Here is a 16,927-nt window from a genome sequence, read left to right as displayed (position 1 = left end):
TTCTTCCCTGTAGCCACATCATAATGCCAAGGAGTTAGGAACACTGGGTATTTTGTAGAATTTTAAAAATATATATTTTTATCATTCTTATTCAACAGAGCTTTTTGGGGCAAGAAAATCCATATCCCTTTTGTGAAGGGCCTCTCACAGGACCACTCAGGAGTTGAAAAGGAAAAATGTGCTTGTTCCTAACAGAAAAAAAAGATAACATGAAATAAAGTGCAGAAAAGAAACGAAACAAGAATGAACACAAAAGGAAGGATACACCACAATCAAATGCTTCAGAAGCTGCTGAAATGCAGGCCCCCAGTTTCACTGGGTAGGAGCAAGAAATCCCCCCTTTCAGACGGGGAGGCATGACCGATGGCAACCACTCCATAATTGAAAGCCTGAGGTTTCACAGATTTCATTTCTGGCATTTAGAGCCTGACCCATGACGTAACCGTTCTGGGCAGACATGTCACTACCTATTTGTTGAACGCCATAAAGTTGCTTGGCACAACACAAAACCGAGGAGGATACAATCTTGCTCAAAAGACATATTTTCTGAAGCAAATATGCCCCAAATGGCCGGAAGGTCATTTCAAAGTGGTGCAAAAATACAGATCTATTCCTAAAGCAATGTTTCTTTCTATATCCATATTTTTTTTCATTGATGGATTAATGTTGACAGGCTACATGGACGAAGTGTTTTAAGGAAGGATTGGAAAGGATTTACTGCTGCTGGTGAGAATGATAACAGCGGGCTGCCGCTGTAAGATCCAGCCAGCTCTCTGCTTTGCAGTTAGCAATAAGAACATTTTTCCAAAAGTTTCATTCAATCATTTACTATTCGTTGCCAATTAGCTTGATTGGCAGCTGTGATTTGCTGAACACACTACGTCAAAACTAATAGTCCAAAGGTCCTTGTGAGCAGAACCTTAAACTGTTTTCTTTGGCAGAGGAAACTGGGTTAACAATCCAGGTTGCAAAATTACCCTAAATACGTATTCATCTTACGTATGCTATACAAACTCTGAAAGGTTGCTCCTCTGCATAGCTGTTCCACTGTTTTAAATCTCTTACCTCTAAGTGACCAAATTAATAGGAAGGACATATACAGAGAACTACTGTAATAATGATCTCTCTGAAAACCTGATGTCATGCAAGGGACCAAGCTTAACCAGCTTCCACCTTCCACTGTACAAAACCATGGAAGAAAAAAAACAGTTCTGGCTATACAATATTTTCCTAGTAGAGCACAGGACCATGCCATGGCATTAAGGGACACCAGGGTTGCACGTTGCTTAATTTAAAACACAGACCTCTCTGCTCGGGGAGGGGGGGAGGAAAAAAAAGAGAAAGGAAAAAAAAAGGAATGAAAAAAAAAAAGAAGAGGCAATCCTAAAGGATGCAGGCTTGAGATGTGCAGTAAGAAATGTGCTGAGATGACCAGCTCACAACAGTTCAGCCATTAAACGGCCCTCATGGGGAACAAGTTTTGGCCACAGTCACAACAGGCTGCATCTGGTCCAACGCTATGCAGGTCACAAAGCTCCACTCCCAGTTACTGCAGTCAGTGCCCACCTCATGCCCCTTTCCAACAACATCAGGTGTAAAAACACAAATTCAGAGCTGTCGTGTTATGATAACAGACCCTTATAAATACTGATGTGTCCTGTGCAACTCACTGAGCTTTCAATTATACATTTTAATGGGAAACATCTAAGCACCAAAACACTTGTCTAGCACTTCCCAATTAAATGCAACTGAGGAACAGCGTGTGCTGCTTTCATTGCCTTCTTGCGTGATCTAGTGTTTTGTGCCAGCTATGAGCTACGTTTAGACACTTGATAGAAAACTGAACTGGGTGTTCATAAGCATTGCTATTCAAAAAGAAGCTGGAACGATTTTATTTTCCTCTTTTAGTTTTCCCTCCCCTTTATCTTTCTTATAGAGATATCTGAGGTAGATGGGGAAGGAACAAGAAGAGCCATATAAAGTTTTGAAAAACATTCTCTCAGAGGAAAATAAAGTGAGTCATTTGAACATTTGCACAGAAGCTGCGGAGGGCTTGTTTTCCCCTGTAGAACTGGGATATAAATGTGATTTTAAAATGTTTCCCAAAACTTTGAAGAAAGCTATAATCCCACCTGTCAGGCTGTAGACTGATGGCTTTAAGGAAGGTGGATTATAAATTTGCTTTTAAGGATGGGTTTAGTGTGCATAATTGCAGGTTGAAGTCTTTCTCAATTCTTCTTGGTTATTCTTACATTCCCCAGTGGAACATGCTGCTCCATACTACATTATGAACCAGTTTTAGTCATGTTTCATTAAATATTTACTTGATATATTTGAAACAGCCATGGTCTGTATTAAGGTTTCTCCTCATGCACAAATAGATTTTATGGGATAACATGCAATTTGCCTTTGTTGACGAGTTTTAGAGAGAAGAGAATGAAGGCAACCACTGCAGTTTGGAGCAAAATGAGAAAGCTAAAGACGTCAGGTATCCTCTCACTGCAATCAGAAGCAGGAAAGGAGATGTTACAGCAAACAACGTTCCATGAAAGAACTGGTCTCTCCATTTCACTATAAACAGGCATTTTGTTCAACCTGGTCACATCCCAGCTCCACTTGCACTGCAACGCTCCCGAGTAAGCCCTGCGGTCCCCAGTGCGCTGGATCCGAGCAGGGATAACACTAGGTGTCACTCGCTCCCTGTGCAAGCAAGAACTTGGACTCTCCTCCGCTGGGGAGCAGCAACAGGAATCTCCAGAGTACAAAAAAGGCCAAAATGAAAATACTTTCTGCAACCATAGCAACCCAGAAATACTGAGGTAGCCGCTGCTCAAGAGAGTAAGGAAGAATTCCTTTCCCCAAATCAAGGAAATGTTCATCCCCTGACACTGAAGCATCTACACAGTTCTCTCCACTTCAAAATTTCCACTGCAAAAAAACAAAAAGAAACAAACAAAAAACTCTGTTCTGTTTGTTTCTGCAAGACCAAACCACATCCCCATTGGAGGAGAGAGAACATGGTGTCAAGTTAGCATAAACTGTTATTAAGCAATCAAATGCAATGTGTGTGGAAGGTGCCAGAAGATCTCAAGACATTTTTATAAACATAGATGAATTAAGCAATGACCTTATGAACTCACAGAGCATTATTTGCATTTCAAGAGACAAGGAAACCAAGACACAGAAATCAGGGAGCAGAGCCAGAAACAGAACTGATGATCCAGTTCCTCATTAAAGCCACTTACGAATTTTAATGTATTTTAGCCTAGATACACTTTTTCCTCCTCTCGTATCTTTTGATAAGAAGCAGCTGTGAAGAATTGCTTAAGACTTCCAGGTACACAGGGAGCTTGTCTTTTGGGAAAGACAACGCCACACAAGACAGAAAATCAAAACATGTAAAGCCTCCCTGAAGCACAGCCTTTGAATTCAATGTTGACTGACTCACAATCCATAATTTTCCTTAATACACTAGCTTGTGTTAGTGTGTTCATCCGTGAACAGCTCACCTTTGCCACACCCTGAATGCGAGACATCACAGCACTATTTACTTTTCTAAGGTTTCATCCATTCTAAAGTAAAAATTGCACTGTTACCATCCTCCTTTGTTTAGTTACAAGTGTTTCAGGTATCGCATAAAACTGTAACAGGATCAAGCTCTTTCAAAAATACTCTATTCCAGGCCTACAGCACAGAAAGGAGGTGCCATCAACGACCCCAACTGTCTAATGAGGCCTGAGGGCAGGCAGCCAGCCTGAACTCACTTTCTGCTGAATGGAGATGAATGGGAAGGCTCAGAGATTTGAGTCCTACCTTTAGGGTCTTCACAGCCACTGTAAGGTTGTACTTCTTCCAGACTCCTTCATACACCTCGCCATACTGCCCTCCACCAAGCTTGTGTTTCATCGTGATGTCAGTTCGCTCTATCTCCCATTTGTCATAATTCGGAGACACGCCATAAATAGTGGGCTTATTGCGTTTGGGCGCTGGGTAGTGCAAAGTGGTGATGAGCCCATCTGCGACAGTTGAATGATGATGGACCAACTCTGCTAAGGTGTTGAAGCGGCTCTCCGAAGAGACATACAGCTAGGGACCAAAGAGAAAGAGAAAAGCTCATTCGCAAAATGCACATCAGAGCATTCGTTTGTAGAAACTACATTATAAAATTGTGAAAGCAAAGCGTTACATCACTTCTACTCAATCTGCAGTACTATGAGCTCCACCAGCTCTGTAACTAGTTCTCAGAAGTTCAGACCTGAGAACGATCAACACTTACATGGGAAATGCATGGATTCAGGAGAAAACACACACACTTCACTTAAACTATGGAAGAAATGACTGCAAATAGCATTAGATTGGCATGCTGTTGCTTGAAATGTCTTTTTTCAAAAGGCTGGTCAGTAAAGATTGTGGGACATTTCCTGGAGAGTAGGGGGTTGTCAACCTCAGTGCCTTGATTCCATTATTACGATTTGGATTATGACATTTTCACCTGCCTAAATTCTCCTTGAAGTGTCCCTAGCAAACCGGTGGCTTCCCTGCTTTTGGCCTAAGCTTCTGCGTAGTATTTTGCATGAAGTTAGGCAGCTGGTCTGCTCCATTCTTGTGATGGGTACCGATCAATAACACAGAAGTAAAATCATTACCACTGAACGAAAACCTGCTCTGAGGCATGATAACCCATATTTGTTACCTTTTTAACATTTATACAGAAGATCCTAAAAGCCTACTAAAAATAACGGACAAGCAACTCCCTACCACCAGAGCTTTGTATTTCTGGTTTTCATGCTCAAGCCCAGTCTTCTGCTAGGCAAGGTGACACAAGCTAGAAATTTAATTTTAAAAACAGTGATGCTGATAACACCCGAGGGAGAGGGAGAAATCTTTGTATCAAAGTGCAACTGCCTATGCTGGACGCAGGACACAGAAGATGGAAGAGCTCCATTTCTCACAAATGACCACGGTCTAGCAAGGGACAGCCTTGCAGGAAGAGCAGCACCACGTTAGCCACCCAGATTTCTGTTCAGTCCACACACTGTGAAATGAGTGTGATGCACTGGTCCTACTGTGGACATTATGTGCCAATAGCTATGATCAAACTTTCCAAATGCTTTGACTTGCTGGATATGCACTCAACAGTTTGTGCATGTGCAGTGGCCATCTGTCTGGGATTTTGGGAGCCCAGGAAGTTGACCGGGCTGCCAGGCATCCAAAATCCCAGACTTAGGGTCACATTCTGATTCTTCCACCTGGACAGAATTTTTGGATGGAAAAAGGAAATGCACCTGTGAAGCTCCAGAAATAAGTGAGCATGTCCAACAGAGAAGGGAGAGGCATTTGCAAGAGAAAAAAAAAAGTTTGCAGGGAGGGACAAAACCACCCTCAAACTGGAGACTGGCAATTCCCATACGGATGCTCCTCCTTTGCAGGCATCTGTTTACTATACAAACCCAAAATGAGAACGAGAGGCACTGGAGAAGACCAAATATTCCAAAGCGTATGAGAGCACAGGCACTACATACAAGAAAAGGTGAGTGAAAAGCGCAGCCGTATCATCCAAGGAAATCTGAGTGACAGACAGAAGTGCCTCACTCCCTCAGCATTCTGCTTGCCCAAATCCCTACTGAAGTCTTATGCATGCTTATGTATGTATAGTAAGTATCATGGTCAGAATTGGCAAAACCTGCCAATCTATGTATGTCATGGACTTATTTGAAAGAGCTGCAGAAGGTAAAAAGCTTGGCTCAGGCACACAGTTTAACCCAGAAGGGGAAAACACACACAGATGTGAATGACCCCGCACACCAGTCACAGACAGGTTAGACTACTGCAAGGTACAGGGTGGCCGTTGACTTTCACGCTATGGCCTTTGTAACAGAATGATGGCCCCTGTAAGGTCTCTGGGAAGTGAACATTGGATAGCATTTGTCATTCAAAAAAGGCAACTATGCTGTAGAAACCTACCTTTCCAGTGTTGGGAAATCATAACCCCTGGTTAAAATGGCCCACTTGAGCTAAAACCAAACAATTAACTACTCTGGTGACAACACATCCACTTTTGGATGCACAAAGGCATTCAGAGTCGAGGGTTTTACACCCTGGGCTGGAGAAATCTACTTTCCCTTCACTCTTGTTTGTCTTTTGCTAGAGTTACTGATAAAAACCTCCTATGGAAACTTTCTCTCTAGAAAATAAAGGCATCCTCCTGGGGAGCATGTCCTCAACCCTCTACTAAAATGAGTCAGATATTCTTTTGGTAAAGTAACTGGACCAAATCTCATTTCAACCCTATGACTAAAAGCAAACCCAAACCAAACCACTTTCATGGTCAAAGAGGTGACATCACCTTAAAAACAGATGTTCTGAGAACAGAAAAGTGGCAACATAAGAGAGGCTTTTACAGCTGCATGGCTTGGGCCACCAAGCATTAGCCAGTACAACCACAATTTAAAACAAACCATACCTGTTTGGGAAGGACTTCTTGTACTTACTAGCAGTGGTACGAGCAGTTCACACGTTACACTGAGGACTAAAATATATAAGCATGGATGTAGAAAATTATGCTGAATTCAAGGATCACTTGCAAGTATTAGAGAAGTACGGAGAAGGAAGCTGCCCATGCTTTTATGATGCCTTATATCTCAGGATCTCAAAATCTCATGGGAATTAGAGATACCTGTATTTTGTGTGACAGATTACATGATCTTGTTACAGATGGAGAAAGAAGTTAAATAAATAGCCAAAGGTTTCACAGCAAACCTGTAGCAGGATGGAGAACAGAAGAGGATTGCCCTGTCCAGGCCACAAGACAACACTCCATGCCTTAACACACATGAAGTTTTCCATTTACATTAGAAAACCACATCCACCCACTAAATGTGCTTATTCTGGAGGCAGAGTTTTTCTAACTTCCCAGTGATTACATCTCAACACTGACTCCTGAAGGCCTTACTTCCCATCAGCACTACTGGCAATCAGAGTTATGCTGTGTTTAAATCTTCATCTGGAATTTGAAGCATGTATCACAAGATGAAGCAAGGAGCAGCTATGAACGGCATGCTGCTGATGCAGCCCAGCGAGCCACATACACACTCTGACTATTTTCTGCAACCTCCCTTCTCCGCTGACCCTGTTCACCAAGTCTTAACTCAAGCCGCTTGCTGGATAATTTCCCCCAAGAAAACCATCTGGTGCTGCTAACTGTACTCATACAGAGGTAACAGACTCAGCGTTTCTGCAGCACGCGAGGTTATATAGGGACTCAGACAGTTTGCTTCCCAGCTACATTGTCGACACATTATTTGGGCAATTTTTGTACATTGTCAGTCAAATAGTAACACCAACCCTGTTCCAAGCAGCTCTGCTTGTACAAATTAGCCACACATCTGCAGCTTCTGCCACCAGATCACATCTCTTTTTCCTGGCTAGTTTATTTTATAAGGGTGGTTAAACCGGCCCATGCTAACCTCCAACGCATCCTTAACCTGATGGGATTCCCCCTCCCCCGTCAGCAGGGAAAACTGAACAACCACACAAAAAAATCCATGAAGCTCCATGATCTTCTCCAGGACCGAGTCCGTATCCAGTTCAGCCACTGGAGGTTCCAAGACACTCAAGAAGGACCCAAGTCCTGCGTCCCTAATGCTGAGGATAGCAGAATTTGAAGAACTGGCTGGACAACGCTGTTTATTCAGTTGGGTTATTCAACAGGAGGCTTTGCCTCAAGTACTATCAAGTCAGGAGAATCAAGTCCTCTGTACCACGGAAGTGGTTTACCAGATGACTAGCTGCACCATGCCAGCCAAATCAAGAAAGGTCACTTTTAATGCCTTCCTTAAAAACAAAAAAACCCCAAACCACAACAAAACATTAAAAGGTGGTCCGGAAGAATATGATCCATTAAACTGGGAAATAAAGAAAAAATTCCCTGAGGAATTTTTTTTTTTTAAGTTGTTGAACCCCAATGCATTCAGTATGAATGGTGCTAAAATTAAGACACACACACCTCTGATCATCTTCCTAGATCCCTCAATTTTCCCCAGGAAAAAGCCTGGGTAGGGCTGTGCGATGCATGGCACACCTCTGTGCCAAGCAGCAGTTGTTCCACACATTCCTCTAATTCCTCTTTCTCCTGATAGCGTGTTATCTCGGTCACAGAACATGATCCCACCAAAGCCATTCATCCTTGCTGCAGCACTTGCAGATATTAAATTCCCTGGACAGGCTGACTAATGATACAGCAGGCTGGGAAGGCCCCAGGTGCTCAGGGAGGTGAAGGTAAGAGCTTTCCTTCAGCAGAGCCGTGCTCTGCTGCGAAGCAAGTAATAGAGCGCGATACAAGCAGCTCAGAGCAGGGAACCTGCTCCAGCAGTCTCCATTTCACAGAGGGAAAAGTAGGGATATTAGCTGTTTCTCTTCCGAGCTCCTCAGCTTTTACAGCTGGGAACAGGATGCTGGAAGAATGCGGCATCCCCCAGCCCAGCAGCCCAAGCAGCAGAGTGGGCAGCACATCTACTGCTAAGCCATTGCAATTCACTGCCCAGCTCATTAACACAAATTGAAAACTACGTGGTTTAACATACCAGGTTGCAAACTGCAGCGCCTGGTGCATGGACCTGGCACACTGCCCCTTCCGCAGGGATGCTGGCAACGGGAAGGACTGTGGCTACCTCTTCGCTCACTCCTGCACAAACAGCCAAAGCCCAGGAGCCACAACTCTCGGTCACTGACACTTCTTGATTTTGTATTTCCAACCACCATCAGCTGCAGATCTGCTTTAGTGAATTGTACTGACCTGCACCTTTTCTCAAAAACACCCATTCAAGCAACTTTGTGGAAAATCAACAGTTAACCTGGCTAATACAAACCTGAACGGATTATTGCTGCTGCGGAACTGGTTTGGGGGATAAAAACCAGCTCTGCTCTGATAAAAGCCTTCCTGTGTCAAACCCTTTTACAGCTAAAATAGAGAACATGTGTTATCACATCATGGGCACATGCTTATTTACACCAACTGAAGAAGGCTCAAGTTCATAATGTTCACATGTGAACATTGCTCAGCTGCCAGCATCAATGTGAACTGAAGGAATATCAACTAGAGAGGCAGGAGGAGGAATAACATGCCAGATTGCCATGCAGTCCTTCAAGTATGCTGCATGTCAGCATTTCACAGTGCCGATTTTGACCACAGAATGCGTCTACATTGGAGGAAAAAGGAATAATCAAAGCGTCGTAACTTGGAAATACGTTGCCTTAAATAAAATGGTCAGAATTGTCTCAATTACTTTTTATCTGCTTTAGCAAATAGATTGTACTTCATTACTGAATAGAATCTGTTTATCTTATTAAAGGCTTTAGAGTGATGAGGCTAATAAATAGGAAACACTACGTACTGGTTCCCTGTGCTTTCATACTAAAGATTTTGCTGTCAACATTGCTGTAAGAAGAATAAAGCTCTCGCAGGACAAAGGAAAATTGGCCACAGTGGGCCACTACTATACTTCATTTTTTTTATTTTTTTCATTTGAAGTACTTTAATGGCATAGAATCTGTCATCTACTAGATGCTGGCAAGAAGAGCCTCAGCAGCCATGCTCCAGACCCACACTTCAACTTCTGCACAGGATCTAAAGAGACACTGCTTAAAATAGATTAGTTAAAACCCAAGATTTTCCAAAATCCAATGCCAGTAGAAATGTTTCCATGAAATTAAAACAAAAATCTGTGGAAAACTACACTTTTATGCTAACATTTCTCTGCGGCATCCACAAAGCACAGCATTGCAACACTGCTACAGCACACAACAATCTAGGGGGAAAAAAAAAAAAAAGAAACTAGAGATAGGGCCCATACAAAAGTGAAAGTGCCTACCCGTCTCCAATGATCACGCTGAAATACTGTAGAGAAATCAAAACAGTAGTTAAAAATACTGCAGAATAGCTCAAAAAGCATTCTGTCCCTAATATTTACAGTACTATTAGCAACAGGCACTGATTTTTCTGATTTGGCAGTCGAAGAGATTATCTTTTGAACACATGGGACAAGAATTCATCCTCAGAATCTCTTATTAATAATATCTGTTATATTCAGCTCTGATATAACTCTAGTATTTCATACCTTAAAAGTGTTTCTCTACTGAGCTGTACTATACCTCACCAGAAATTTGCTAAAGGAGTAAAACTGTTTTGTCACTCCTGTGTTGGAATCTCACAGTTTATTCTAACTACAGATGATGAACATTGTGATCAGGGTTCAGAATTGCTCAATTGACCTTGTGCAGTCAGTGGACAAAGTATACCAGAAAGGTTTTCGTTCATGGTTCGGATAGCCTGCAGCCTACCTTTCCGTCAGATGCAGTGTTTATTCTGTAGTGGTACACCCTTCCTTCGTATCGCAGTGAAATAGATCTCTGTCCCGGACTGCTCTCGCTCTCTCGCACAAGAAAGCTGCCGTTGATACCGCTACTCAGAAGGTACTCAGCAGCGTTACGGGACACTGGTCCATGATACCAGGAATGCTTCTCCAAACTATTCACTGGGGTGATGTAGTTGCTGGGCACCCAGCCTTGTCCATTCTTCGTTTGGGCCTCGCACCATTCCCCATTATGATTGTAGCCCAGGACACGGAGCTTTTCACCTTAGCGCAAGAAGAAAATATATTTAGGCATAGCAAACCTGGGAACTGAGGACAAAGATAGGTTCTTTCCAGCTAACAGATCATTAAATAATCTCCTATAAGAACAGGTATCCGAATGAGCAGGGAGCATGTGTGTTTCTTTAAGCTTAAGTGGTCCCCTCAAAGCCAAATAAAGTCATGTGCATGCTTCAGGAGTGAGTTAGGCTCTCGTGCAGTTCTGCACCAGCTCTGATACTGCTTGAGCTTAAAAAATGAATCCACCAAATTTTATTTGAACTGAGTTGGCTTGATGGGACTAGGAGAGAACAGGGGTGGATAAATGATTAAAAAAAAATAGTATCAATTAGCAAGGTAAGCAGATGTGACTTGAAGTACACATAAGGAACAGGACTGAGTAAGAAAACACTATCTGTACAGTTCTTCTTCATATGGGGACTATGTTTTGGATAACTACAAAAATTATAGAGGCCAGCCTCTAAAATCAGCCTAGTTTAATTTCTCAGTTCAAATTCTTGCTCCTAATGGAGACCTTAGTTTTGGCAAACAGTTTCTTGCCCAATGCAAAAACTTCAGACAGTTTTAACCTTTTAAAAGGTTATGACTTTGTGAAATATTTGTATTTGTTTAAGAAAAATTCCCACAGTAAAAAAAATTCCATAGGGTTTAGCGTATAACTTAGTTATTCCACAGTGACTTTTCTTTCTACGCCTTCTCACACACTCCCAGTACCCTTCTGCCCAGCTACCTTACCTTTAGTTATGCTGAGAGTGTTGTCCCCACTTGCCACAAAATCATATAGTGCAACAAAGAGATGGGGGTCATTTTCACTAGGACAGGACAGAAGGTTTTCCTTGGAATTCCAGCGAGCTGCTTCGCTCAGACCCTGGGGCTCAAAGTCTGACACTACCGGTCTCTGAAGGGCTTCTGGAGGAGGGGGAGAGAGAGAGAGAGAGAGAGAGAGGAAAAAGCAGGTTCATTTTTGCTGATAAAAGCCATCTGGTTAACCCACGCACTCTGATTTTGAAATTTGCATTGTTTCTTGACATGTGTGCTCCTCGTGCATCAGAGGACAGATACGGACAGTTCTTTAATACAGATCTCCTGCCACACAGGCAGGACACCCTTGTTGCAGAGCTGTCCCCCAGCCTACCCTGAGCCCCCCCAGCTCCTGCCTCCCATGGCACACAGGAGAAGGAAAGCCCCTCTCCCTCCCTCCAGTAAATGCCGCTCACGTAGGCCGTTTGCTCCTTGTAAATCCTTTGGCTCATGCCTAACTGCTGGTATGGTTAGATCTGAAAACAAACCCAAGACCTTTAAAAGGTAAATCCCTTAATTATCCTATAAATGAAATCGCCAGAATGTGCAGCACAGAGAGCCAGGCAGGGTGAGATTTATAAGGGGTGGTATTTAAGAATTGGATATGTACTTCCATTCTTCACTGTATTTTTTTATCATTTCTCTTCTTGAGTACAAGGCTGTGCCTTTTTTGTTGCCCTCTCTCCTGCCTGCCGCTCTTGAAACCAGAGCACAGCAGCAAGCATACTTCTTTGCACAATGGGCTTTCCACATTTTTAGGAACCCTGAGTCCCCTCCAGAAAAAGATTCCTAAAAACTGAGCTTCACAGTTAAGCCAAAGTTTTTTGTACACTGCAGCACATTAGGCGTGTAACATTCAGTAGTTATCAGGCAAGTCCAAGTACATTGGGGAATTTTATTGCAGTTGCTCCTGCAAACCCTCCCCTCTGGATCATGATTCAAGAGTTTGGGGCAGTGATGCTCCAGGTAGTTGTGCCCCCTCACTCTCATGTGCCACCCCCAGCTGTGCTGGCAGCCCTGCGCATGACTGTGCTGGCACAAACTCAGGACATTAAGTTGTGAAAATCTTGTTTTTTGAAGGGTTATTTTCCGTCTGGATGAGTTCATTGAGCAAGGTCACAGCACCGCACACAAACTATCGTGTCAGCGCAGCTATGGGGACAGGAAACACAGCACTATCGCACCCAGCCCCTTGCGCCATGAAATTGCTCTTCATTACTCAGCATCAGCCTCCGCCGGCTCCCCTCACTCGCTGCTGAATCCCTCTTCTGCACAAGCAGACACAGCAGAGCTTTGGAGGGAGAAATCCCAGGCCAAGTGTTTTCTACATTATCAGGTCACCTGGGAGCACAGTTCTCTCTTCATACTCGTAATACTCACTAGCAAGGGGCTGCTGTGTAGATGCAATCACACCAAAATATGCTTTTAACGCTATTGCTTGTTTGGTCTGGAAATCCAGTATAAGCTGCACCAGTAAACCAGTGAAAAACTGATACGACTGACACCAGAAAACGTATGGAAGTCAAGTGTGGATTGGGACAGGTCCAAAATACATTTCCCAATGGGGAAATGCTAAAAAAAAACCCCAAAAAACACCCAAACCCCCAACGGTACAAACAATAACAAATTCCATTATTTTCTAAGCTTTAGCAGTGAAAGTGCCACTATTCACCTACAGACAATCTGGTGTCCTCAATGTGTTGGTCAGATCACCACTGGTAAAGGCTCTCTGGGTGATTATTTATGAACATGAGTACTACTGTATTCTTTGGAAAAGGTAATATCGTATATGCGGGCAGAGAGCAAAACAGCACGTATACACACCGTTGGGCCTGTTTTCCTAGCCAAACCATATCTGCAGGGAGATATATTTTTATAGTGAGTCAGAGAAGTCAAATAATTCTGCTTTCTAAACAATTCCACAGTCAGAAAATGTGGTAGTGTGTTGGGTGTTTTTTTAAAGAACCTCGACATCCTTACTTTCCGTTTCCTGCAGGAGAATACATTTTAATAGCTCGGGTTTGTGTGAAGAGCGACAATGAGAAAAGAAACAGAAAATCCACTTTCAGAAAATTAAGCTATAATCATTTTACCATGAAAACGCTTTGATCCTGTCAAGCCCATTAAGCTCCCTTATCAAACACAGGGCGCTGCAGTGACTGGAGATACTCCAAGGAGTTACACCATCAGTAAACACCTGGAACAGACAGACAGCAGAGAACTGCAAGTAGCAGATACACAACCTCAGTGAGGAGCGATGCCGTGATGCTCTCCCCCAAGTATGGTACAAAACAGTACATGCTGCACAGTGGGATGGACCGTAACCGCTGTTAGGAAGGAAAATGCCTCCCCCACGGGGGATTGATTCGACAGGAAGGCAGGAAATCCAAGGCAGGCTCCCCTCCAACTCCAGTGCAATCGCAGCTCAGCAAAGGATGGCTCATGCACGGCCATGGATGGGGATGTGGGAGGAAAGCCAAGCGCTCCGCAAGAATCCCTCCCTCATGCCCAGGCTGCGGCGGCGCTGGGACTGACTCATAACGCATGGATGCCAAGGTATGCGCTTCAATTCAGACCATGAGACAACACTGTGTCAAACACCAAAAACACCCACAAGCTGCGGTGTGAAAGTCAAGGAAGGCTGGTTTTGCTCGATGACATTCCTGCAAACACTGGCTCAGTGATAACTGTCTGCAAACCCAAGGACTGGCAAGAGCAAGGGCTGTTAAATAAACGTATGAGAATTTTCTAAGCTGGAAAACCACACAAGTCCCCCAGTGAATACATAGGATGCTATGCATAGATGGGCTCGTATCCTCTGTATCCTCCAAGCCAACATCCCTGCTCAACCACTGGCACCCCAGCGGAGGCGCACGCTGCGTGAGAACCGTGCCGTGCAGGAGAGCATGACGGGGAGATGCAAGACCCAACTCTCGGGTTGGGTTAGGGCTGGTGTTTCCAGAAGGTAGGATCCCCAAGTTAAGAACTGGGGTGGGAAAGGCAGTAACTGAATGAAGCTTGAAGGGCAGCAGAGAGGATGAGGCCCTGAGTCAACATGGAGAAGAGCGTAAAGGAAAGAGCAGAGTTGTGGTGACCCGAGTGTAGCAGACGCTTGATAGACCGTGACAAAACACACTTTTAAAGGTCTGGGCCCCAAAAGGAGCCTGTCAGCAGACTCAGGACACAAAACCATGAAGCGAGAGAAGCAGACCGGACATGTCCATCTGGGAGTGACACAGAGCCGGCTGTCAGCAGTATTTATCCCTCTGAGTTGTTCTCTAGCAAATGTGCCCAGACATTACAGTCCTTCAGAGCAGGAATTAGACATTGCTGTTCATACGTATTGAAGGTCTTTTTCAACACACTACAGCTTCTTCACCTCCTACTGCTGGTTTTAACTACAATTTTACAGCACTGCTGAGCTCTTCAATGGACCAGATTCCTCCTAATAAATCAGCCCGGCTGCGACACCTACAGGAGGGTATCCTGGCATGGTGATGGGGCAGGAAGCGAGCGTAATTCAATCTGTTATCTCTGCGCTGTGATTCCTTCCACGCATCCACTTTGTCTTCTGCTGCGTCCCAGTAAGACTGTAATTTATTACTTTGATCATACCGTGCTCTGGATGACACCTGGATTCCTGTGAGGAGTCCCGAGGCAATGCTGTAATTCAGTTCTCCACTAACACCAACTAAATGATGACTCTTAATTAAAGCAGAGCAGACTTCGAAATAAGACAACAGCAGCTTTTATTTTGGGGCATTAGCCATAAGAATGTCTTCATTTCCCCCCTAAATTAAAGTTTTTACCAGGAGATATTTATGTTTGCACACTAGAAGGCTTCATAAGCGTAACTATCTCCTGCTAATTACTGTTTATATGAAGTCATGAATCATTGTTGGGGACTGTGTAAGAAGTTCTCAGATATGAACAATTCTGGTCTAGACCAACACAAGCAAATTTCCTTAGTAATTCAAGGGAAGGGCTGGAAAACAGGCAGAAGCACAGAATTACACTCGGCTCCTCCACAGCTGACCGTGGGGCAGTCCCAAGGGAAGGAAGAGACCTCCTGTCTCTCTACAAAACAAACATCCTGTGGTCTTACAAACCGTGTTGGCATTTTTTCCACGAGGTTTCTAGAGCAAAGGGAGCACAGAACACGTCTAGTAATCTCTTTGGAGGTACAGCACATGCTATCTAAAGCTTCTCCTTTCCCTACGTTCCCCCTACTCTCCGTCTCCCCTGTAAGAAATTATGATAAATGGCAAAATAGCTATGCAGATTTAATACATCCAAATGTTCCCAACTCTGAGCATGTATGATGGAGTAGCTGCCTCTCTATCCCAGTATTTCCTTAGTGGCCCTTCATGGATTCCCTATGCCTGATGGAATATGGATTTTAAACAAATAAAAAAAAAATATCTGTAAACCAAATCATTCCAAAAAGAAGAAAGGTTTCATGTTTTATTTCAGACTCACCCCTTTAGTGAGATCATGCTTAGCCTCTCCTGTCACCCACTCCACAGCACAGGCCATATAACCTCCTGCAACAAAGGCTGTCACTTCTGCCCTTGGCTGATACTTGGAAAGTCCATGTTCTTACAGCCAGCATGAAGACAAATGATCACTTTTTAAATATTTCGTATTTCTACACAGAGATGAAGAAGTGCAAAAATGGATCCAGCCTCTCTCAACCAGACCCCCTCTGGGTCTGTGCTGGCCCCAGCTGTGCTACCCTATTTCCACCTCCAGCAAGGCACTTTCATCCTGCAGGCAGGCTGCACTCCCTTCTTGCATGGCCACCAGGAACCTCCGGCACTCTAAATACAGAAAACCAAGTCTGCTGAATGCAAGCATGAGAGAACAAGGCCACCCATGGCTCCTGCTGCATCGCCCATGCAGAAAAAGGCCCTCACAGTCAACTGCAGTGTTTTATTTTGTCTAACACTAAGCACCTCTGATGATGTGGCTTCTCCCACTCCTCCAAGAGATGATTCTATCTTCTTCGGGGTTTTGTTGTTGTTTTTTGTTTGTTTGGCTGGTTTCGTTGTGGTCGGGTTTTTTTGAAAGTTTACTCTTACATTAGCCTGCAGGTTCCACTCCAGCTCATTCACTAAGTTTATTCCACTTATAACCCCTTAATGACATGGTAAATATAATCTTCCTCCAGCCAGCTAATCACAGTTGTAAATGTATGCATTGGAATAGTGGGTATGGCAGAAATTTAGATTTTATTCCCAAATCTGCTACTAAGCTGCTGCCTGACCTAGATTATAACCTCTGGAAGAGGAAGGGGAGAGAGTAACTAGATCCAAGTGAACTTCAATGACACTTGCATATTTCTGAAAACTTCACCTTCATAATTTTTGGTTTTGCTTCCTTACTAAGGGACCAGAAGTAGTGGAGTTTGCCCATTTCTGAGCCCTGGGGAGGGAAAGCACCAAGCAAGAATCATTGAGACCTACTCTTTTATTTCC

At 43.7% G+C, this 16,927-nt stretch overlaps 1 protein-coding gene across 3 annotated transcripts in view; it reads right to left on the bottom strand.

Annotated features, from left to right (window-relative positions):
• Positions 1-16,927, bottom strand: part of ABL1 (ABL proto-oncogene 1, non-receptor tyrosine kinase) — an 82,753-nt gene that overhangs the window by 12,715 nt on the left and 53,111 nt on the right. For 2 of the 3 annotated variants that reach the window (XM_075055968.1, XM_075055969.1), the window contains exons 2-4: positions 11,385-11,558; positions 10,339-10,634; positions 3,814-4,086 (exon numbers count right to left, since the gene is read on the bottom strand). In XM_075055968.1, coding sequence (XP_074912069.1) covers positions 3,814-4,086; positions 10,339-10,634; positions 11,385-11,558 — 743 coding nt within the window. Of the gene's footprint in view, positions 1-3,813; positions 4,087-10,338; positions 10,635-11,384; positions 11,559-13,543; positions 14,329-16,927 lie in introns of those variants that run through there. The other variant, XM_075055971.1, reaches the window with a different exon arrangement.

This window comes from Buteo buteo, chromosome 23, assembly GCF_964188355.1.
Source record: "Buteo buteo chromosome 23, bButBut1.hap1.1, whole genome shotgun sequence".
Lineage (NCBI taxonomy): Eukaryota > Metazoa > Chordata > Aves > Accipitriformes > Accipitridae > Buteo > Buteo buteo.
This window is presented reverse-complemented; position numbering and strand designations above follow the sequence as displayed.